The 24524-nt window shown below is 45.6% G+C and overlaps 1 protein-coding gene across 1 annotated transcript in view; it reads right to left on the minus strand.

The window, feature by feature from the left end:
• The window catches only part of Serinc5 (serine incorporator 5), a 99475-nt gene that overhangs the window by 15991 nt on the left and 58960 nt on the right, over positions 1–24524 (minus strand). Inside the window, exons 3-8 of the mRNA XM_057789716.1 lie at positions 17906–18084; positions 17500–17582; positions 15723–15816; positions 8783–8994; positions 6511–6606; positions 3813–3939 (exon numbers count right to left, since the gene is read on the minus strand). Of these exons, the coding sequence (XP_057645699.1) occupies positions 3813–3939; positions 6511–6606; positions 8783–8994; positions 15723–15816; positions 17500–17582; positions 17906–18084 (791 nt within the window). The remainder of the gene's footprint in view (positions 1–3812; positions 3940–6510; positions 6607–8782; positions 8995–15722; positions 15817–17499; positions 17583–17905; positions 18085–24524) is intronic.

Consider the following 24524-nt stretch of genomic DNA (forward strand, 5'->3'; position numbering starts at 1 on the left):
ACTGAGCCAAGTGCTGAGAGTGTTCGCACAGCGCCCAGTGAGATGGAAGCATCCCCTGCATGCTGCTGCGCTGTGTCTTCATTCCAGGCTCCTATAGTTCTGCGGTTTAATTACCAGCACTAATACCAACGTTTGTTGCTGGCATTTAAACACGATAAATAGCAGCTGTCAGCTTTGAAAATTGACATCTTTGGGGAACATCAAACTACCCTCTGCCACCTCCACTGTGACAGCTCAATTCTCAGAGACTCTCTAGCTCAAAAGTGATCTTTCTGGTTTTTCTTGTTGCTACAGTGCTAGGGAATAAATCTAGGATTTATACATATGGAACGGCAGGCAGATTCACTTCCACTTAAGCCCCAAATTAAAAGTAATGGGGGTGGTTTCAAACCCAGATCCTTGCAAAGACTGAGAGTTAAGAATTAATATGCTATGTCGTGGGATCATTACACCCCCATGGGAAATGGACTTGAATCCATCTTATTGGTGTGTGTTTGTGTTTGTGTGTGTGTGTCTATGTTTATACAAATGTTTCTGCCACTGAGCCATACTCCCAGTCCTAAAAGTGACTTAAAAAACAAAACAAAACTGGGTTTTGCTAAATTGCTGAGGTTAGCCTCAAACTTGTAATCCTCCTGTCTCAGCCTCCTATATTAGCTGGGATTACAGTCACACGCCAACATACCCAGTTGTAAAAGTGAGTCTTGACAACTGGAGAAGCAGGGGGGAAATGTGAGTGGGGAAAAATTTCATACTGTGAGTCGCCCCAACTGTCAATCTGTGCAGTGTACCCAGGAGGACTCTGCTCTTTCCACGGACGGTCAAAACAAAGCTACACCTCTGGGCTAGCCTAGGAACAATCACTTCCCCATCCCAGCTTTATTAGACACTGACTAACCTTCAAAAAAACACAGTATTTTATTCTGTTAAGTACCCTTACAATTCCTTCTGGTAATATCAAAACAGATAAAAAGAAATCTATTTCACTACAAATAAACACAAACTGAAACACAAAAAAAACTAAAATAAAGGAAAACACTTGTCTCTAATGCTACTACGACCACAGGTTTAATCTGTCTCTTCCTGTGAGTTTCTGTTTTTTTTTTAAATTTGTTTTGTTTTTAGATATTTATGAGTATGAGCGTTTTACCTACAATTATGTCTGTGCACCACATGTGTGCCTGGTGGCCAGAGTGGAAAGTGCATCTGAACTGGAACTAGTCCGAGGGGACTGGAAGCTGCCATGAGTGCTGGGAACTAGACCTGTATCCTCGGGAAGAGCATCAAGTGCGCTTAACCACCGAGACTCTCCAAGCCCTCTTCCTGGGAATGTTTATAAACACAACTGGACTTGATATTTTGTAAAAGAGAATCAGTTATAAGCAGTTTAGTAACCTAATTCTCTCTTGTCCTACCGATATTCTTGAGATTTTTGTTCATTTTTTATTAAATGTGTTTGAATGTTTTGTTCCCATGTCTCTCTGTACAGCATGTATGTGCAATGTCCTAGAGCCCAGAAGAGGACGTCAGGTCCCCTAGAGCTGGAGTTACTACAGCTCTTAGCTGCCAAGTTATTGAATGGAGGCACTCTGGGGGAACAGTCCATGTGAACCTGCTGGCCGCCACGCCAGCCCTGCTCACCAACACTCTCACACGCTGGCCACCACGCCAGCCCTGCTCACCAACACTCTCACATGCTGGACCACCACACCAGCCCTGCTCACCAACACTCTCACACGCTGGACCACCACGCCAGCCCTGCTCACCAACACTCTCACACGCTGGCCACCACGCCAGCCCTGCTCACCAACACTCTCACATGCTGGACCACCACACCAGCCCTGCTCACCAACACTCTCACACGCTGGCCACCACGCCAGCCCTGCTCACCAACACTCTCACATGCTGGACCACCACACCAGCCCTGCTCACCAACACTCTCACACGCTGGACCACCACGCCAGCCCTGCTCACCAACACTCTCACACGCTGGCCACCACACCAGCCCTGCTCACCAACACTCTCACACGCTGGACCACCACACCAGCCCTGCTCACCAACACTCTCACACGCTGGCTTTCTTTCTGCTGCTTGCTGTGATAAACACCATAACATAAAGCAACTTGGGGAGAAAAGGGTTTATTTCATCTTACACTCTGAGATCAGAGCCCATCACTGAGGGAAGTCAGGACCAGAATTCAAGGCAGGAGCTGCAGCAGAGACCATGGAGGACTGCTGCTGACTAGCTCCTCATGGCTTGCTTGGTCTGCTTTCTAAAACAACCACCTGCACAGAGGTGGGATCACCTCCAGAGGGCAGGACCCTCCCACATCAATCCTTAATCAAGAAAATGCACCCAGGCTTTCCCACAGGCCAACCCAATGGGGTCACATTTTTTCAGTTAAAGCTCTTTTCCCAAGATTACTTTGGCTTTGACAAACAACTAGCCAACACACAGCCAGTAGGAAAAGTGGTTGCATCAGGTATGGGCTCACCAGAAATGTAAAAAGACTTGAATTCCCTCGTTGTTTAATTTTGTATATGTCTGTGTGTACATGTAGAGACCAGCACATCCTGGGTACCTTATTCTTTGAGGCAGGGTTCCTCACTGAACCTGGAGCTCACTGACTGGACTGCCTGGCCAGCAAGTCAGGATCCATCTGCCCACATTCCCAGCACCAGGCTAGCAGTGTGGGTCATGAACTGGAGATGCGAATGTGAACTTAGATCCTCATGCTTGCGTGGCCTTCCCTTTACTGACTGGGCCATCTCCCCAGCCTCAGCCCTATCTGCTTCAGTGTAGCAGGCACTAGGTAGACAACGGACGGAAGTAAATGTCAGAAGGGCTCCCTCAGACATAAGGAAAAGACTGTCGCGTAGCACAGGCAGATTGTGGGTCAGTGCTGGTTAGAGAACCATCGCTTTAACTACATGGCATACATCCAAGCATTTTTGGCTGGTCACAGTTCTGAGCAAACACATTCTGCAGTGTGCAGATCCTTGCTGGCCGCTTTCTCTCAGAGGATCTGTAGAGAGTGTGTCAATGTGCTCAGACATTTTCTTCACCCAGGCTGTCACCACCAGGATTGTTCAGCTTCAGCAAGAGGAAAATTATAATGTGCCCATGACAAGCTGAGTTTCTTACACATGGAAACCAAACACAAAACATGCTGAAGTAAAACCTCACTCTGAAAAGGCTCCCACCGAAAGGAAGCTTCATTACCAGTGAAGTGCATACCCAGAATAGTATGTACCACTTACTTCTGTTCTTGACCTTTCTCTCCAGCAACCTCTCAAGTAATTTTACAGTAGAGGCTCCTTGACAAGGGATGGGAAACACCCTGCCTCCATTACATGTTTCTCACAGACCCTGGGAGATGCTGCCTGGCCAGCTTCATAGCACTGATGGTCTCAGCACAGGAGAGGAGGGACACTTCTGTCTTTACTCCATCACGCATAGAACAACCAGACTTTCTCTCCACCGATAATAAAACAAAATGCTATTTCCCTTGAATCAGAGTTTTGCCAGAATATTCTGGCATATACTATGTTTTCGTCTTCCTCACTATGTGTTTTACTCTTCAAGGATGCCACAGCAATTAATCTTCAATCATCTTTTAAACAAAGCATTGCTTCTATTTAATTTGCCCCATATAATGTAGTAAAGAGTACACAGATTTCACGTAGGAGGCCACACAGCAACAGTGCTCTGTCACTTGTGGCTATTTTTCTCTTATGGACAGGGGCTGAAACAACCTTTTCCCTGTAACATTAAAGCCTGTAAGCAGAACTTCAGTACCCCTAGAACTTACCATGAATACGCGATGCACACAATCAAGAGAAAGGTGCCCAGCCAGGTCACCATGTTTTCATCTCTACGCAGGTCTTGGCCGAAGTCAGGCACACATATGGTGATATTCTTCCCATGTTCATCTTGAACTTTGAAAATACAAAGCAAACACAGTCGTCACATTAGGAAGGTCTACTGTAGCCTACAATGCTCACCTGGGAAGATTCGGATTGCTCTGGCATGACTCCTCTCAATACTGAGACCTTCGCTCTGGAGCTTCCACTCTTCCCTCTGATTCTGCACGACTGCACTTTTGCTAGTTCAGAACACTGCTCTCCCACATCTGCACACATGTGCGCCCTGCACCCTCTGTGTTCCACTTAAGTGTTCAAGGATGTGATGACTCAGGAGTCAGACATTCTTGCTCTTTTCCTAATTTAAGCAGAAAACAGTAAAAGTGAAGCCAGATCCATTTAAAAAATATTATTATGATTTCTTTTCAACTGGATCCATAGGCTCTAAAGAAAGGGCTAGAGCACAGGCCTCCTGGCGTGAACAACCCACTTAGAGACAGGGTCATGGGTGCTTGAAACTGGGGCTCCTAAGCCAGAGAAGACAGGTTACTACAATTGGCAAGGGACACAGCCTCTTTCAGACTGTGACCTGGGAACCTCCTGAGGTAGTCTAAAAGTTTAAAGAAATAAATCTGGATATAAATGGCTGGATATAAATGCTCCTATAATATCCCTCACAGTTGCAATTGGCATTGTTTTAAAACACTGAGCCTCAATTATAAATATCCAGCTAGATCTGATTGTCAACTTGACCCCAAAACAGAAAAGTATTTAAATCATTCTGCAAACACATATTCTAAACGGGAATTATCACTGGAGCTCACCTCAAAAGAGTAAATATAATTGTGTCAGCTGTGGTTTTAAAACCCTTGCTTTTGGAGGCCAGTGGGGGAAATATTTTTGTGAGATTGAACAAAGTTTAACATTTATATTCAGGTACTACTATTTAGAAAGTGTTTTACTGTTTGGGGAAAATATTTGCTATTTAAAAAGCCACTGTGAACAAAACCTCCATTAAGTTAAAAACAGAGGCTAATACATAAGCAATCAGAAAAGGAAGTTTTAAGACCCCAGGTAGGATTGAGCTTTTTTGTGTACAATTAAACTCAGGATAAGCTATATTTACTATAAGACCTCCAATTACTACTTCCTATCATCACTATGAAGACAAGACCCGAGCTGAGCAGGGTGGCATGTGTCTATAATTCCAGCACTTGAGAGGCTGAGGCAGGAAAAGAGCAAGCTCAAGGCCGGCCTGAGCTATGTAGTGAGTTCCATGTCAACTTGATTTTATAGTAAGGCCTTCTCTCAAAACAAACAAGACAGATAAGTGCCTGCATCTAAATAATTACATTTGTTTTCTAAATTTAGCAACTATTTTCTATCCAATTAAGACTAAATTTACTTGATTTATAGAAAATCAAATATACCTAAACATTCACACATTCATGCATCTGTATGTATATGCATATGTATATATGTGTATATGTATACTTATATATGACAAGTGATAGATAAAAAAATATAATGAGCTAGAAAATTGATAGGAAACTTTTGTTCATAAGGTTGGGGGCTCATAATATTTTATTAGAATATAATACTACTTATGTAGGTTAAAATCTTACTTTTAGCACATGCAAGTTGGTCCCAACACTTGGGAGGCAAAACAGGTGGATTTCTGTGGATTTGAGGTCAGCCTGGTCTACAGAGGGAGTTCTAGGTCCACCAGGATTATGTAACCTGCCTTTAAAAGCTTTCAAAATAACCATTGTAACTACTTTTCGCTAGTAACAGGTAACACCCCACAGAACTTGCTGTGTGTCAGCCACTGTTCTGAGTAATGCACACATCTGAACATTTTCACTGAGCTCTTAAAGCCACACATAGAACAGTGCCCCAACAGTCATGCTCCTTGCTCTGTGTTCTGTTGTCTCTGTAAAGGAATGTCATCTAGAACAGGCTTTGAGCTTCCCTGCCAGCCAGAGACAGATCCAGGTCCAAACTGTGGTTTTTTGGCTCCCTCACCTTCACGCTTTGTCCACCCCCTCTCACTGTCAGAGAATAACCTCCTGACATGGGAAAAATTAATAACTAAGAAAAAAATTGAAACAAATGAAGCAAAACAAAAGACAACGGAATACAATGAAGTGGTTTTTGACAAAGCAGAACAACAGAATGCAGAGGAGGCCCAAGCACAGCTGGGAAGGTGAGCTGCTGTTCTCTGGTCATGTCTTTTCTGCACAGCAGGAAGACTCAAAAGATGCTGGGGGTTGGAGAGGGCTCAGTGGGTATCGGCCTGGTGGCTCCTGTTCCCATGCCAGGTGCCTCACAGTGGCCTGAAATTTAGCTTCAGGGGATCATATGTCCCCTTATGGGCTCCTGGAGCACCTGCACTCACAAATGCGTGTACATATGTACACACGTGTGTGTACACACACACACATACATGTGCACGCGCACATGCACAACTGAAAAGAACCAAAATTTTTAAGAGAAAAAATTTCGTTTTTGCAGTTAATGACTTTATGTCATTAAAAAGCCTAGATGATCTTGCTTCCTTGACTTATAGACTCCTCGACAGCTCAGGCTCTAGGGAAATGAAGACACATGTACTATCGGCACACACTCCTGAACAATGTTCCTTACCTTGCTCTTCAGGCTTGCTGGTTAGTGCTGAGAAAGTTAGGTATGTGACATAGCAGCTTATCAGCCCCGACTGCAACAGCCCGGAGTGTGGCTGCCCTGGAACAAGACAAAGACAAAGACAGGCTTGAAGGTCCAGCAGCAAGACACTGGACCTTAAACAGGTTCCCTTCCTAACCGATGAAGCTCCTTAAACTTGTACACCCACCTTTACCAGCGAAAAAAAGAATCTAATGATGTATTTGTCTCAGAAAAAAAATTAAAATTGGGTGAGGATATGCCTACTGATATACTATTATTTTAAAAACATCAACCTCTCCATAAACAATGCTTCAAAACCTGTAGCTATGCAACACAATGCCCAGACCCGTGGAGGTTTAATTGTATGTATGTATGCATGCATGCATGCCATGGAAGGATGGATGGATGGAAGGATGGATGGATGGATGGATGGATGGATGGATGGATGGATGGATGGAGGCACGCAGGCGCACAAGTGCCATAGCAGGTGTGGACGTGGGGAGGTCAGAGGACAACTTGCAGGAGTTGGTTCTCTTCTTCTACCTTGTGGGTTCTGGGATTAAATTCAGGTTCTCAGACTTAGAAGGAAATGTCACCCGCTGAACCATCTCTCAGGCCCCCTCCCCCTGAAGTTTATAACAGTTTATAAATCACAAGATCAAAAGAAAATCAGCATCACTGTTTGGCTTAGCATGATAGATGGACAAATTTCACAGAACATGCACAGGTGTACGAGGATTAGACAATCCATGAAGCACAATCACTTAGCTGTCGAGAAAACAAAACAAATCAAAACAACGACAGAATACTCTTGGCTACACTAAGTACAAGGCCTAGTCTAGGCTAAAAAATAAAATCTATGGGAAGTGGCATTCACTGGAAGAGGAACTTTTAAAGTTACAATATTAAGTTACAACTTAGTATTGGAATCATTTAGGGTAACTACAGAATCTGCTGACACATGACCTCTCATCGCTGAAAATTCCAACCATCTACTAACATGAAAGGATTCAGGCTTCCTTCTGGTTAAAATTCCTTCTTAAATTACTGTTATTCAATTATAATTATCAATAGAAGTACTGTAATAGGCTCTCACAATATTGCTTTTTGGAATATGACATCCTTAGAACTAATGCGTTAAGCAAAATATTTCAAAATGCTCTGCCTGTTTCAGAAGGTAGGACTGAGCCCAAAGGAGCTTTTAGCCAGATTTCTGATAGTTTGTTTCAGGAAACTCTTTACTGATCAGTTGCAGATATTGGGAGGACAATCACCCCAATTTCGGTAATGCAGTAGAAAACTTAGTACAGATAATATCTTAGTTTTATTATACTTATTTGCTACTCCTCAGCTGCTTCCTCTTTCCTTGAAGGGGATGAGTCTCCCTAGCCCAGGCTGGCCTCCAACACCCTATGCAGTAAAGGCTGGCTTTAAATTTCTGATCATCTCGCTTCCATCTCCTGAGTACTGTGATTACAGGCATGCGCAAACATGCCTGGCTTTTCAAACCCACAGCGTGGAAAGGATTTAAAGGGGCTATACAGTTATTGTCCATATTTCGTTTTCCTATCCATAAATCTGAATGGCGTGTGTAGACTAGTCACTTATAGAGTAAGAGTCCTTCAACAGACACCGGACTGGGTATACATTTGTAACTCTGAAGGCAGTATGGCCTCAGCACACAAGGTTAAGTTGTGAGAGGTACTTTATTGATTTCACACCTCCACTTTCTAATGTGCTGTCAACTGTCTCCTCTGTGGCTCTGAAACAGCCCAAGCAAAGCCAGGCTCACACAGTTCTGCTGACTTCACTTGAGTAGACTCTGGTCATGATACAAGAAACAACCGGGTAAGATTTTCTATTCCTGACTCATGAGCCAGCTTGCCCTCGGTTCGTAGCCACCTGCCTAAGACAATCCCAGGAACAACTCCTTCTGGGCCCTGTCATTCACATTTCACCAGGACACAACAAGCCAAATTTATAACTCTCTTGCTTCACACAGACTAAGCCCATTCCCATGGAAAGGCTCCCCATAGTGCACTGTCTATCTTCCTATGTACTGCTTTAAGTTCAGATCTTTCTGGACACAAAGTAAACCTGGTCATCACTTCCAAATAACCATGGAGGCTATGAAGACGAGACTTTAACATCGCAGGAAGTTAAAGAATGACTTGGACTTAAAAAAGGCACCACTGTGTGTGTTCAAAATCACAAAGGAAAAATACATAAAGAAAAAAAGAAAACCCACACTTACGATTCTGGACACAGGGCGAGATGGCTGCCAGAGAGATTAGCAGGCACAGGCCACCGTGCGCTCCCAGGAGGATCTTGTTGTCAGTGCAGCCATCCCTCTGTGTGTAAAACACGGCCATCAGAACCAAGCCCCCAACAGCGACAGAGTACATGATGAGCGTCGCCAGGGACAGCGAGGCGTACCACAGCTTATTCCTGTCGGTGCCTGCATTCCTGTTTCTCCGGGAAGGTGGTAGGGAGGTAGGAAAGAGAGAGAGATCAAGTCAGTGAAGGCTCCCATTCTCCAGAGATAAAAACACCCCTCAGATACTGACTGACAGGATCAGGCCACATCAGGGACATGGGAACCACGGATTAGAAGACACCTTCAGCAATGATGACACTCTACCCCAGCCAGAAAGTTCTCACAATTACGCAGACTTGCTGACTCAGGCTTAGAGCTATCTCTAAACATGAGTTTCAGAGAAGAAGGTGTATTCTTTCCTATTTGGGTGGAGTGTTCTATAGATGTCTGTTAAGTCCATTTGATTCATTACCTCCAACAATTCTCTTAATTCTCTATTAGTTTTCTGATTGACCTGTCCATTGCACGTAATGGCTTTGTGGGAGCCCAGGTAGTTTGGATGCTCACCTTAATAGACCTGGATGGAGGTGGGTGGTCCTTGGACCTCCCACAGGGCAGAGAAACCTGCTTGCTCTTTGGGCTGAGGAGGAAGGAAGACTTGATTGGGGGAGGGGGAGGGAATGGGAGGTGGTGGCGGGGAAGAGGCAGAAATCTTTAATAATTAAATAAATTAATTAATAAAAAAATAAAATAAAAAAATAAACATGAGTTTCTTCTCCTGACCGAAGGCTGTTCAACACCTGAAGTGAACATCCTCCTAGCGCTCTCCACGCTGAATGCTAGCAGTGCTGGGGAAGGCGGCAGCACTGGGGATGAAGTGGGATTGGCTTCAAGCTCCCTCTCTCTGAGTGTAGAGCCTGGAGCTGGCATGCTCTCTCATTCCATGTGCTGCCAGCAGCTCCTCTGAGGCCACCTTCTCCTAGAGGGGAAACAGCTCCACTCCCAGGAGACTAGCCAGCCCCAGTACTGGCCAACTTCCAGTAATCATTGGGCCATCTCTCCAGCCCTCTTTCCCTATGTACTGAGAAGGGCCTGTATCAGGACCATTCTCCGAAATACCATGAGGAAATATTACAGTAAATAAAATCAGGGAAAGAGGGCTGGAGAGATGGCCCAATGGTTAAAAGCACTTACTGCTCTTGCAGAATTTCTGAGCTCAATTCCCAGCATCCACATCAGGCTCACAATTTCCTATAGCTCCAGCTCCTGGGAGCCCAAAGCCTGCAGGGGTAGCTGCACTCGCATGCACACACTCCCATAGAGACAATGCTCACATGCACAATTTAATAAATCCCTAAAGTCAGGGAAAGAAATGCTGTAGGAGCTGGGGAGGTAGCTCATTCAGGAAAAGTGCCTGTCTTACAAGCATGAGACCCTGAGCTCCCTATCTAAAAACCGGGCATAGTGACATTTACTTGTAACACAGCACTGGGGAGGTGTAAACAGCTCCATTCCTGGTGTTCTCTGGACATCTACAAGTCCAGTCTACACGGAGTGTACCAGACCAAAGGGTGGACAGCATCTGAAGAATGATAGCTCATGTTGTCCTCTGGCTTCCACATACATGTACACATATGTTCACCCCAGAAACATGACTATGCACACACATATGCATACAAAAGAAGGAAAGGCAAGGGAAAGGAAAGGAAGGGGAGGGGAGGGGAGGGGAGGGGAGGGATGGTTTACTGGGATATACCATAAAGAAACTAAGAGAAGAACCTGCTTTGCAGTTTTTATAGATATTAATAAAGGCATGAGTAAGATTAGTGGTGACAGAACTCTGTAGAAACTGTTCAGAACGAAGAGAAGGGTGTTCATAAAAGCTAAGCAAGGAGGACAGAGCAAGGGAGACTGGATGACTGACTGTCATCCACCTCATGATTCAGCTGCTCTGGGTGTCAGCATCACACTCCCACAACCTTCAGAGAAAGCAGCTTGCCTAATGTTCCCACAGAGCTGGACAGGGTTCAAGAAGCACAGCTAAAATGCTTTCACTACGGAAAGATCACTCTTGCCAGAGACAGAGAAAATAGGAAGGAAGGGTGAGATAATGACCATCGCATTCCTGACACTAAGTCAGCCACTCTGATGACCTCAGAGTCACTCCATAAGAAAGACACACAAAGAAAACGAGAGAGAATAAGACATGGGGGGGGGGGGGGGGGGGCGACAAAATATACCGAGTGACAAGGAGACAAGGTGAAGCACACACCAAAAAGTGAGCACTGCACAGGAGGGAGGGGCAGGCCCTGCTTGCTCCTCCTCTGGTCTTTGGGCTGTTAGCATGTGAGGGATTTCCAGAGCCTCTCCCGAGTTCTTCCGCCTAGGAGGTTGGCCCCTGGTGAATCTTGGCAGATCACAATGACTCTGTGTTCACTTCCCTCCCCTCTAGCATCCAAAAATGGCAACCATACTCTTATTGCTGGGAGAAAGATAACACAAGAACCACAGGTGCTCTCCTCAGCTCCACATCTTCCCCTCATCGCGGCCTCCACCCGCACTTGAACCCTGGTCAGACCCAGCTCCCCTGGTCAGACCCAGCTCCCGCACTTGAACCCTGGTCAGACCCAGCTCCCCTGGTCAGACCCAGCTCCTGCACTTGAACCCTGGTCAGACCCAGCTCCCCTGGTCAGACCCTGCTCCCTGGTCAGACCCGGCTCCATCCCCAGTGTGGGAGCACCCCACACCAGTCTCCTTAGCATGCACTCGGCTCTCTCTAATCTTTGGCTTTTTAAGAATGATTGATTCAGTTACGCTCTTCCCTTCCAGACTCTTCTCCTCTCCCAGAATTTCATTTAAACCAAAGCTGTAAGACTGGAATTGCAACACAGTGGTGAAGTACTTGCCTAGCAGGTGCAATGCCCTGGGTAAAAAACAACTTTTAAAAAAGCCTTTATACTAGCCTCAATGGCACTATGATCTGGCCCAGGGCCATCTCTGATATCATCTTCCCCACTCTTCCCACGCCACTGGACCTCAGACACAGATGTCCCTCTGTTCCTTAAACAAGCCCAGCAAGCTTAAGTGTGAGCAGGGTCCTCCCAAAGGATGGCCTACTCTCCTGCACCCGTTATGGTGTAGAACTGCGCGATTCTGCGTTGGGGATCTACCTCTCCACTACAACACCATCAGCTTTGCAGAGCAGGCTGGGCTGTCCCCTGCCTCACTGCTACCATGTAGAATGGTGCCTGGGAAGTGAGCTGCACTCCCTGAGAATGCCCTAAGGAAATAGCACAGGACAGCACAGTTAGCAAGGAGGCTGTCACTCTTGCTGCTCCAGCTTCACCTGTGCTCCTGCTGGCATCCTGCCGGAGGCCATCCCAGTCAGTACTGTGGTTAATCACCTTTCCATTTCCGTGCCCATCAAAGTGTTGTCTGGACCACAACTGTCCAAAAGATATTGACCACATGCGGAGTAAGAAGCCCCGGGACTGAGACCAGAAGAGTACCACACCGGCTGACAGGCAGAGTCTACGCACACAACAGAAAGAGGGCCCAGGCTCAATGAGAGGCAGGAACAAACTAAACCTAACAAGGGGAATTTAAAACCTCCAATGCTTTTAACATCAGCTCTCATTAGCAACGCCTGACTATACTAGCTACCTTGTGTTATTTCATCAGTTACTTGTTTATGGAGGGGCATGCGGGCAGGTGGCACACATTACCATGGCAGATGTATGGAAATCAGAGGGTGATTTATGGAAGTTCTCTCCTTCTAACACATGGGCTCAGATGTTTAGTGCCACCAACCGAACCATCTGGCCAGCACCTGTATCTTCCATTAGTTCAACTGTAATATAGAGCTGAGCTTTCAAATTGGGAATATGACCTAGACAGTAAAACATAAAACCACAACTATTAAGCATCCAATCCAACCAACCACACCATTTTATAGTACAGAAATTGGTGTCAGAGATGCCAACGAACATTCCTCAAAGTGACATTCCAGAATGGGGGAGGGAGCAGAAGATCTGTGTTTAGCTGGTGTGCAGGTCCATGGCATGTCTACCTTGTGGCTTTTGGGGTCTTCTCTTTTGAAAGATTTATAAAGGAAGTAAGAGAGAAAGAAAAGAGTGGCATCTAGTCAGCCGTTCCCCTAAAACCAGCAATCACATTTTCTGGGTTAGCCCTGAATCAAGTCTATTCAAATCAAAGAAAAACAGAAATAAAGAGGGGAATAAAAGTTAAAAGAAAGAAAACAATTCTAGTGAGTGCCCCAGCTTACTATGAATTTTAGGCTGACAGTCAACTGCAGGTGTGCTGTCAAAGGTTTGGTTGCCATTCTAGCCTCAAAGCAACATTATTGTCTGCAAAGGCTTTTTTTGTTAAGATTTGTTTTTGTGTAAGTATTCAACTGTATAAATATATTCCATATGTATGTGGTGTCCAAGGAGTCTAAATGTGATGGAGGAGTCCCTGAAGCTGGAGGCAGGTGGTACCAGCAGCTGCAAGCTGCCCTGCATGGGAACTGAAATAGGCGTAGCGGGGAGGAAGGGGGGGTCTTTGTAAGTGCAGTGAGTGCTCTTATCTGCTGAACCACCATCTCTCTACTGAGTAATTTCTAGAAAGTTTTCAAAGTGACCAAACTCTTCCAAAGGGCCCATTAAACTTTGGCATTACTAATCAGTCCCAGAAGAACTGGCCCACGTATCAGTTAAAGCACTCAAGGAGAGGCAGAAGCACAAACGTGCCCAGGGGAACGTGCTCTGTGGCATACAAGTCAGGACTCGGTGTCCAAGACACTAATATCTCAGCATAAAGCACGCACGTGTGATAGATCTGCAGATTATGTCCAATATAAAGACGGTATATGCAGCACTGTCAGTTAAGATGCATTTCTAACTGGTTATGGGTACTTCTGTACAAAGAACAGAGGGCCAAATAAAACCCCTTAGCTGATCTTTAAGAAAACACTACTGCCTCAAAATGTGACCTAGAAGATGTGATAGTACAAATCACTAAATTTTAAAAGTGATTCAAAATGTGGACAGCATGCAATAACTAACTCTTACAAGGGCACAAGTCAACTGAAATATGTAATTGAAGAAGTAAGACTTTATAAAATATCAAAATGTACCAGAAGCACTTCTGTGTGACCAATCACTATGCTGTAAACATTTACTATGTATTTTTATTTGTGTGTGTGTGTGTGTGTGTGTGTGTGTGTATGCATGCGGGCGCATGCGTGTATGTCTGTGTGTGCCTCTGGAAGGAGTCTCTGATCCCCTGGAGCTGGGGTTACAGGCAGTTGTGAGCTGCCTGAAATGGGTGCTGAGAACCAAGCTTGGATCCTGCAGAGGAGCAGCCAGTGTTCTTAACAACTGAGCCATCTCTCCAGCCCCGACATCTGAAGTCTGGTCCTATTGGGCTGTGCTAACCTACTATGCACTAAGGAGCAAAACGGCTGGCTACACTGTCTTCACTGATGTGCCCCCACCTGCCACGCCATCTCATCATCAAGTTTAGGACACAAAAGCAGAACAATGTCCAAGCTGAAGACTATGCTCAAGACAGAAGAAAGTACTGAGAAAGTCTGGATAGTGTGCTTTGTCTTATTCAACGTAACAATAAAATGCACACTCATATGGCACTGTTATTTGTTGTTGTTTTGTCAAAATTCAGTATTAAAAAGTGATGCCTACAAAAATCTATAAGAGAGCAGTCATAGTTCATAGACACCTAGGATCCTGGTACTCAGGAGGCAGAGGCAGTAGGATCATGAATTCACAACCAACCTGAGTTGCAGAGGCAGACAGACATAAATAAAGCAATAGCTTTATTGAGTATAAAAGAGAATTATTTTAAAAGCAAAGAAGTTAGCTCAGTGGTGAACACCAGCCCAGAGTTGATCGCCAACAACACCAAGACAGACACCAAGTCAGAGCCATGGAGCACACTGCTCTGCACCTCAGTGTAAGAGCAGACCCCGTGTCTGGTTGCCACTTCCTCAGCGTAGCCCAACAAGAGAGAAAGCTACTAATAGGATTTCCCCCATGGCCTGGGATGCAAACTCTGTTTTCAAGGCCCTAAAGAGTCTATAATTTTGCAGACAAGACAGCTTCCTACAGCAGGACAGCAAGCTTTCCCGACAAAGGATGTTGTGTGTCTTAGAAAGTGGAGACAACAATTCTGTTTTTAAAAGAAGAGAATGAGTCCATCTCATTCTTCACAGAAGAATCTCATGCTCCAAAGGATTTGTGGCTTCTTCTGCTTCTTAACCTTGTAAGACTGGGGGCCTAGATGCAGCATATCCAAGTTACAGATGCACATGATCCACACAGCCAGACTATCATGATGCACACAGCCAGTCACACATGAACCACACAGACGGTCACACATGAACCACACAGACAGTCACACATGAACCACACACCCAGACTATCATGATCCACACAGACGGTCACACACGATCCACACAGCCAGTCACACACGAACCACACAGACGGTCACACATGAACCACACAGACGGTCACACATGAACCACACAGACGGTCACACATGAACCACACAGACGGTCACACATGAACCACACAGACGGTCACACATGAACCACACAGGCGGTAACACATGATCCACACAGATGGTCACACATGAACCACACAGACGGTCACACATGAACCACATAGACGGTCACACATGAACCACACAGATGGTCACAGAAGGCACAAGCAAGATGGGAAGGCAGAGAGGACAGGAAACAGCATCAGAGAAGAGAAAACGGAGAGATCCAAATGGCCTGGAACCCAGAGTAACCCTTTCTCAGCTGAGGCAGTTTCTTTGACTCCATGAGGGAGAGCTTCCCAGAAAAAGCACATACCAGTTCTTGTTCCATTTATGTGCAAACTCGACAATCAGGAGGAGCTGAATGCCAATGAAGATGAAGCTCCCCACAGTTCCCACATAGCGCCAGGCTGCAAAAGAGCATGGCCCAAAGGGCAGGGAGGTGAGCAGTGAATGCACTGAACTCTAAAGAAAATAAACTTTTGATTCAAGGTCATTATACCTTTGATACATTTCATTCCCACACAGCCATACAAGGTTGACACTAATCTCATACCCACTTGTTAAGCAGGAGATAAAAGATGTGAGTTGGTAAGATGGTGTCTCTGACAGAATCTAGAATCACTAGGGAAATGGGCCTCTAGATGCACCTGCAGGGGTTTATCTATGTTAACTGAGACTAGAGGGTCCATCTTATTGTCAGAACCATTCCTTGGGCAGAGGAGTCTGACTGTGTAAACTGGAGGACGCGACCTGAGTACCGGAGCAGGCATTTGCTACTTTTCTCCCCTGCTTGTGACCAGCTACTTCAGACACTGCCTTGACTCCCCACCCCGAACCACACTCTCAAATGAGTCCTTTCTCCTTTAAGTTGCTTTTGTTGGGAATTTCATCACAGCCACAGAAAGCGTAGTAACAAGGCATGAAGGGCATGGCTGAGACTTAGACATCAGTCTGGCCCTGGAGCACCCAAGCTGAACGTCATGTTGAACTGACAGCTGCCTCAACAGATGCAGGAGTTCACCAAGTCCACAGTGGTCCCTAATTCACAAGCAAAAGGAAATATTGCTAGAAAGATCAAGAGTTGAAACCTTAGTGGACAGTGAGTCCTGACTATTCAGTATGGAAATGAGGGGACAAGGGCTCGGGTCTTTTGGGCTCTGCTATAAAGTGACTATGATGTCAGATGAACCATGCCATGTGGGCTGCAGACTGTCTATAAAAAGACTGAGCTAGAGCTGGCCTGAGGACTTTAGGACACCTCTCACTCTAGATATCTATCTCCAATATGCTAACATATACACGAAAGTTTTCTCTGTGGAGAATAAAAACCGGCTAACAGCGTTATGGCTAGAAGGAAGACTTAGACATGCCATTCTAAAATCCTATGAACTCACATATCCCTAAAAATGGAGCTGAATCCTAATATCTAGGGCATCTAAGGAAGTATGGCTGGTGCCTATGAACTGCCATCTCCGTTAGAAAAGTGAATCGATTTGGGTTGAATGAAGTGTTTAATCCACTTTAACTTAGATGTCATAACATTCTTACCTGATCCTTTCCTAGGAAGAGGCTCTGCTTCAGTTATGATTACTGACTTCATATTAAATACAAGTAAGGAGTATAACTCAAGGTTACATAACTTGTGTTTAGAAAGAGACTGGGGAATGCCTTCCTTGTCCAGTTTTCACAGCTAACGACTGTTTCATGCTGCCAGGTCTATGGGGTACGTGGAGAGAACAAGGTCCCCTCATGGCAGAGGCATGATCTGATGTGCCAGATCTGTTTGCAAACAAACATTAAAGACCTGCTTTACTGCATTGCAATTCCTTAGCCAGCAGAGGAACAGGGGACGGGGTGTGGAGGCAGGTAGAGCTGCTGTTAAAATGCTCCCACAGGCTGCTGGAGCCAAAGCTGGGGAACTGCACTCGCTAGACAAGCATGCTACCACTGAACTAAATCCCTAACACCTCGACAGTCTTTAACTCAGGAAAGAATCAGTAGTTCACAATATAAGACACCGGACCATACTTTTGAAGAATTTTACAGGTGTAAAAACAAAATGACCAGGTGCCTGGAACACCCATGCGTACCGTTCAGGAAGGTGTCCTGATCCGGAATGAAGAATGCCCCTGAGCACATGGCCCCCAGCAGCAGAAGCTTAAAGAACCAGAAGCTGGGAAGAGAAAAACAGGAAATATATTTAAATGATATTCAAAGTAGCACGCCAGCCACGCTGCTGCCCTTGGTAGTGAAGGGACTGCAGAATGCCTTCTCCCATACTTAGGCACTTGGCACGGCTCTGATTGTACAAAACACCACTTCAGGACAGGGTGGAAATGACCTGAAATGGCCTCGGTAGAAACAACACCTCTCTGTGCACACTGGATTTCTTACCATGCACCAGGCACTACATCGCTCTTGGGCTATCAGAGTCACTCGGTTAGTGCTGGTGAGCAGAGGGGGCCTGGAATGCCCCTGGGAGGACAGAAGACTCACCCGTTGTGGATGTAGGCCCGGCAACCTTTGCTGTTGTTGACCTTTAAGGTCAGCACGCAAAACACAAAGAAGAAGCAAGCCATTCCAAAGCAGACTCGATACACCGCAGAATATCCCACCAGGTTTTCGCAGGTATCGCCAGCTTTAATGCCTTTACAGAAATCTTCAAAAAAAGGAATCTGAGGGAGAAGGAGATACAAAAGTTGTCTGTTAGAACTGGGCTAGAGAGGAACTGTCTGTGAGTGTCTGTCCAGCCTTAAGTCAAAAACCAAAAATAACTATGTGCACAACAAAACCGAAACTGAACACAAAACTAGATACCCTCTAAAGACTTTAAAGCTAGAGAGCGGGCTTGGCGGTGAGGAGCATTGGCTGCTCTTCCAGAGGACCACAGTTCAATTCCCAGCACCCCTATGGTAGCTCACAGGCTCTGTAACCCCCCTTTCAGGAGAACTGATGCTTTCTTCTGACCTCCAACAGCACCAGACACACACGTACAGGCAAAACACCCTTACACATAAAATCAAAGACATTTCTAAAGTATAAAGATTTGTTCTTAATTTTATTAAACCCCTTTTCAAAAACACAATCCCAATAACAGTACTGTTCAATCTTTAGGGACTCCAGTGATTTTCATTATCAGAATTTCCACTGCATTTATAGGGTATAGGTGGGTGCTTCTTGAAATACACACTATATAACATATATGAGGTGAGAAATTGCCTACAGTCATTCCAAGTGTCACTCCTTCCTACAGAGGAGTCAACGATTTAGTTGGTGGTGAACTTTTACTCACCTACAAATAGAAATGTGTGTATACACATCTATACAACACATATATACACATACATACACCTATACACACTCATGTAGTACTATACACATTATGTATACTTTTTTTTTTTTTAAGATTTAGAGTTGTGGACTTGGCGCAATTGGTAGAGTACTCATCTAGTGTAACATAAAAAACTAGGTAAGGTACAGCTATAATGCCAGCACTCAGGAGGTATATCCCTCCAGTCCCAGAGAGAGAGAGAGAGAGAGAGAGAGAGAGAGAGAGAGAGAGAGAGAGAAAGCAGCAGAGAGGAAGAATCTTTCTTGAATGTGCTGTTGTCTGAGTGGAAGGAAAGTATAGCCACAAAAGTTCAAGCAGAGAGACAAAGACAGCACAAATTTGATTTTCTTCACAAACATAACTCAAGGCCCTGGAGAGCACCCATGTGAGCTGCCCAGAGAGAACACCTTTTACCACTCTGGAGTAGTGATGAAAACTGAGCACAAAGACATGGGAGGCACCCAATGGAGGACATGAGAGAAGCCATGTGAGCATCTGCTGCAGGATCTTATCTATTTAATTTTAGCTGGACTGTAGTATGAGTGAGCGTCTAGGTTAGAATGATGCGACGGTGAATCTTGACCGTCGACTTGATCAGGCTGAGAAACTCCTAGGAGAGCAGAGAAGCACACTTCTGGGTGGGCGGGTGCACCTTCCAGTGACTGACTGCTCATGAGAACTGACAACTGACGTAATGGATTTGTGATACCATGTGTGATTGGGAGGAGCTGATGTAATGGAGTCGTGATACCATGTGTGATTGGGAGGAGCTGACGTAATGGATTCGTGATACCGTGTGTGATTGGGAGGAGCTGACGTAATGGATTCGTGATACCATGTGTGACTGGGAGGAGCTGACATAGGAGATGGAGCACAACTGGAGAAAGGTGGTCACTGGGCAATATCTCAGGCTGTATCTTTTTTGTTTATTTATCTTTGAGAATTTAATAGATTTTAATCATATTCTCTCCATTCCTCTAACTCCTCCCAGATCCTTACCTCCTTCTCTTACCCAGTCAATTACCTGTTATCTATCTCTTCCCCCCAAACAAACAAAACAAGACAAAAAACATCAAGTCCAATTTGTGTTGCCAGTTATTCCTGAGAACTGAACACTCCTGCCTTGGAGTGTGGCTGATACACTCAGTGTTACTCCATTGAAGAAAACTGATTTTTCTGTCTCCCAACAACTATCAGTTGCAAACAGCTTCTTGGCTAGACTTGGGACTTTGTCCCCACTTGCCCGTCTCCATGCTGAAGTTCTGCTTGTGTTAAGTTTCTGCGTCAGCCTGCGAGTTCATCCTGGGCACCAGTCCCCATGCATAGGGAAACCTGGTTTCCTTGGGGTTGTCCACCACCTCTGGCCCTTTACAGTCTGCCCAGCTCCTTTCCTGGGCTATACCGTGCCCTGGCTTCTTCCTGTGCGTTCCTTTTTCCTACTTTCTGCGCCATGCAGAGAAGAGCCTCTCCGCCACCTCCAATCCCACAACAGGCCCAGAAATACTGAGCTACGTGACCACAAATCCTCGGAAACCATGAGCCAGAATGATTCATTTCTCCTGTGAGTTGGATCTTTTAGTACACAGTTGAATAACAAGAAAAGCTCATCAATATAAATGAGGCCCAGAAACAAAATGACTTTCAGAGTTCCAACTTGCCCCAGAGAAAGTCACTCTATATGAATAGTATTGGTGACAATGAATGTTGCTTTAAACAGTAAAAATTATAATTACAAAGAAGAAACTTGACAACCTCACTTATTAGACTATTTCATATATTTCATTTATATATACCTTTTTAAAAACTATGTTTATGTGTGTTGGTGTTTTGCTTGTATGTGTATCTGTATGTCACATGAATGCAGTGCACGCAGAAGGGGCATCAGAAACCATGAAACTGGGTATCAGCTGCCACGAGTCCCAGGAACTGACCTCATCTCTGCACAAGCAGCCAAGCTCTTAACCTGAACCACTGCCCCGGCCTGTATGACTTACCTGCCCAGCACACCCACTGTGGTCTGCCTTTGTTTCCTCTTCCTCTCCCTTCCTTTTTTCATTTTTTTTTTAAGACAGGATCTCACCCCACAGCCCGGGGTAACCTTGGACTAACAGCAACCCACTTGCTTCCCAAGTTCTGGCTTACAAAACTTGTCTTTTCGTCTTTGAGCACACAACCTCCTGAACCCCTAAACACACCATTATACATGCACACTGGCATGTTCCAACTACACCAGTCCATCCTTCGCCTTTGCCCCCACCCTTTTCCTTCCTTTTGTTCTCCCCCCGAACACTGGCAGGTAAGACTTCTGCTACTATTCCCAATAAAGCCGTCCTCTGTTCACCCCAGTCCAGCTCTCCTGTGGCCACAGCCTGAGGCGCGTTCAAGGGTGAGTGTGTGGCGCTGCGAATGTGATCCAAACTAGAAGTGGGCAAACGGCCCCTGCTCCAAATCCTAACCAAGCCTCCTTTATGCTCCGTGGGTGACTTAGCACATTTAGCCCTCAGTAAGTGCTGAGTATTTTTAGGCAATAACCTCCAAGCTGAACAAACCAACATGATTTTAACAAGAGGAATTTGCTCTGATTAAATATTTGCTGTTCCAAACTCTATTCCAGTTTTGGGAAAAGAAAACATGCATCACACACAGAATTCATACTCGAGGGTGTTACCTCTTAAGTCTGCTCTGGGCATCCGAGGACATCACACACTGAGCCTGTGTTGTTCTGTGCCAGCCTCTGGGAACAAGGACTTTCTCCGGCCCCATAGAGAAATCAAACTCAAAGCCAAAACCGTCAAGTAAAAATAAATAGTTTGCAGGGAATTACAGTCCTGACTCTGCTGTTCACCTGGGCAAGTCTTGCCTCCTTCACTCCCAATTTCCCCAACTTTTAAATGAAATAACCTCATAGTGCTGCCCAGAACACTCCTCTGGTTAGTCCCCGAAGGCTAACTACAGTCCCTTGCCACAGCAGTCATTACACTCGGGCACTAACACATAAAGGAGCTTTCTGGAGAGGGAGTCAGACGGCTGCAAGGATTGCTGGTGGGTACGTCTGATCTGAACAAGGTAGGGTGAGCATCTTGGAATTCCATGACTGTGCCAAAGGGTTTACTGCAGAGCCACGCCAACGAGAATGGTGGCCAGGTTCTGTAAGAACTGAGTTCCAGAAAGGCACAATGGCACTCCACTCTAGTACTAGTACTTAAGAGGCTGATGCAGGAGTAACACAGGTTAGAAGCCAGGCTGGGACACACGTACGAAGCTTAGGGCTAGGCTGAGCTTCAAAGGAAGACCCTATCTCAGAACACAAGGGGCTGGAGATGGAGGCCATCGGTAGGAAGATGGAGGCCATCGGTAGGACGCTTACCAAGCACGTGGAAGACCCTGGAATTGATCTGCAGAACTTAGCAAAATGAAACAAAGTTCCAAAAACATAAACACAACTCTCAGACCTGGTTACCTCCTAAAGAAAGTCCATCTGGGAAATATGTCCAAGGCATGAGCAGAAGCACTAGCCTCGGGCGAAAGAGCTGGGAGCAGCAGCACCAATTATCCTGCCTGCAAAGGTGAGAGGCCAGCAATGTCCTTACTGTCTTCAAGTTTGGGTAAGTTCATATCAAAAATTAAGGCAAGAGGAGCTGAGGAAATGGCTCAATTACTAAAGTGCTCACTACGGTAACTTGAGTACCCAAGTTTGGACCCTCAGCACACATGTAAAAAGTCAGGTACTGAGGAACCTGCCTTTAATCCTATCATGAGGAGGCAGAGTGGGGGAATCCCTGAGCTTTGCTGGACAGGCAGTCTGGATGAATCACTGAGCTGATGGGTCAGTGAGAGATCCTATCAAAACAAGTGGAAACCAAATGAGGACACCCAACATCAACCCCTGGCCTCCATAAGTACACACAAGCATAGGCGCCTGCACAATGAACATGTACACACATGGTAAACACACACACACATACACACGCACACACACGGCTACAGAATGGTCTGTTGATCTTATCGACTAGGGTTCCAGAAGATGCAAACTTAGGAAAAAATAGATTCTTTGGGAGGGCTCTCACAGAAACAGAAGGGAAGATGGTAGTCATATGGCTCAGAATCAGTATGATGTCAGACAAGAAAATGTGATGTTGGCAAAGCAAATTATTCTTACATTTGATTCTACCAAATCTTTGGAGTTTCAAATGAAATCACACTGCTGAGACAGCTCTGGGCGTCTCGGCATGCGTGGTAAGTTAACTCACAGAAGCGGAAGGATAATATCTAAGAATTCCTCGTCAGCTCTCACTTGAGAAGAAAGTTCGTGTGTGTATGTGTGTGTGTGTGTGGGGTGTCTCTCCCTTAGTCTCCACTTCAGATTCCCTTAGATTTTCTGAAGAAATTCTGACAGCAGTATTAGGCTCACACCAACCAGGGTGCAACAGCTGTGAGACAGGAATACTGAACCAGTCTCTACCCTCTCCTGGACAGAGTGAACACCAGGGTTCTTTCCTTGGTATGGTAGCATCCTCAGCCCTTCAGGGAACCTAGCAGTATTTAAAAACAGCATCACCAACTAGGGCTTGCCTCTTTGGCTTAGACATCTAGCCATATTTGTGTGTGAGTGTGCGCGCTGCCCTTATTAAAAGCTAAAAGTGTGGGGGATTAAAAATCCATGGTCTGATTTTACCTGATGCTACCACCTCTCAAACCTGTTCAGAGACCAAAAGCACATAGGCAGACTGACAGTACAGTCCGCACACATCCTCTGTTTGTGGCTAGTGTGGCCATATAGCCAGACAACAGCTCTAGCTGAAGAGCTAAATAAAAACAAGCTCCCGTCTGAATCAGAAAACTCACAGAAGACTAAGCAGGGCTGGAGGAGGGGCTCTTCCAGACACGGAATGGAGTCCGTGAATTTCACCCTCCATTGGCAGAGAATTCAGTTAAAATAAAGGTAGACTACACGAGGCCAAACCATGTGCGTCACAATTCTGAAGGAGAAGCAGGAGTGATTCCCAGTGAAGAACAGTGAGGGCAGGGCCATGAAAGAGGCTGTCCTGATGGACATGACATCATCTGCGAATAAAGGCGCAGGGCCCTGGGGGAGACTTCCCAGGTTTGCAGCTGACAGGCAATCACAGAAGTGAATCACAGCAACAGTGAGGCAGCAAGTCACTACTGACGGCTTGTCCTGGAGGCGCCTGCATCAAGAGGAAGTGAGGGTGGACAGTCCCACAAGGGGGCTCCAGAAAGACAGCTGGACTAGAGACAAGGGGCATGTTGGTACAAGCCTGGAATTCTAGCAGCTGGGAAGTCGACAGGAGAAATAAGTTTAAGACCAGCTTGGTCTGTATAGCACGTTCCAGGCTAGACAAAAAAAGGGGTGAGGATTTCTGAGGTAGCCAGTATACACACGGTGAAGGAGGCAACCTATGTGTGGTAGTCAACTGCCTTGGGAGGGTGGGGGTAAAGGAGCAGAGGGAGGTCAGTCCTAAGCCCAGAGAAACACACACGGAGGGAGCGCTAGTGGCCTCGGAGACAGCTCTCTGAGCTAACCAAATCAGCTAAGATACTCTTAAATGTGCGAAACATCACAACAGATACAACTGTATGCATGGTTGTTTTCTGGGGAAATTTGAAACTCAGTCAAATTGGTTGGTACAGGTGCTCTTTACTCCGCTACTCACGACACAACACGTAACACAGACAGGATTGCTTATCCACTCTTCCTCACCTACTATGTGCAAGCATTTTTCAGGCCACCAGGATATAAGCATCAAATAAAACAGGTGTAAG

The sequence above is a fragment of the Chionomys nivalis genome, chromosome 15, assembly GCF_950005125.1.
Source record: "Chionomys nivalis chromosome 15, mChiNiv1.1, whole genome shotgun sequence".
Classification (NCBI taxonomy): Eukaryota; Metazoa; Chordata; class Mammalia; order Rodentia; family Cricetidae; genus Chionomys; species Chionomys nivalis.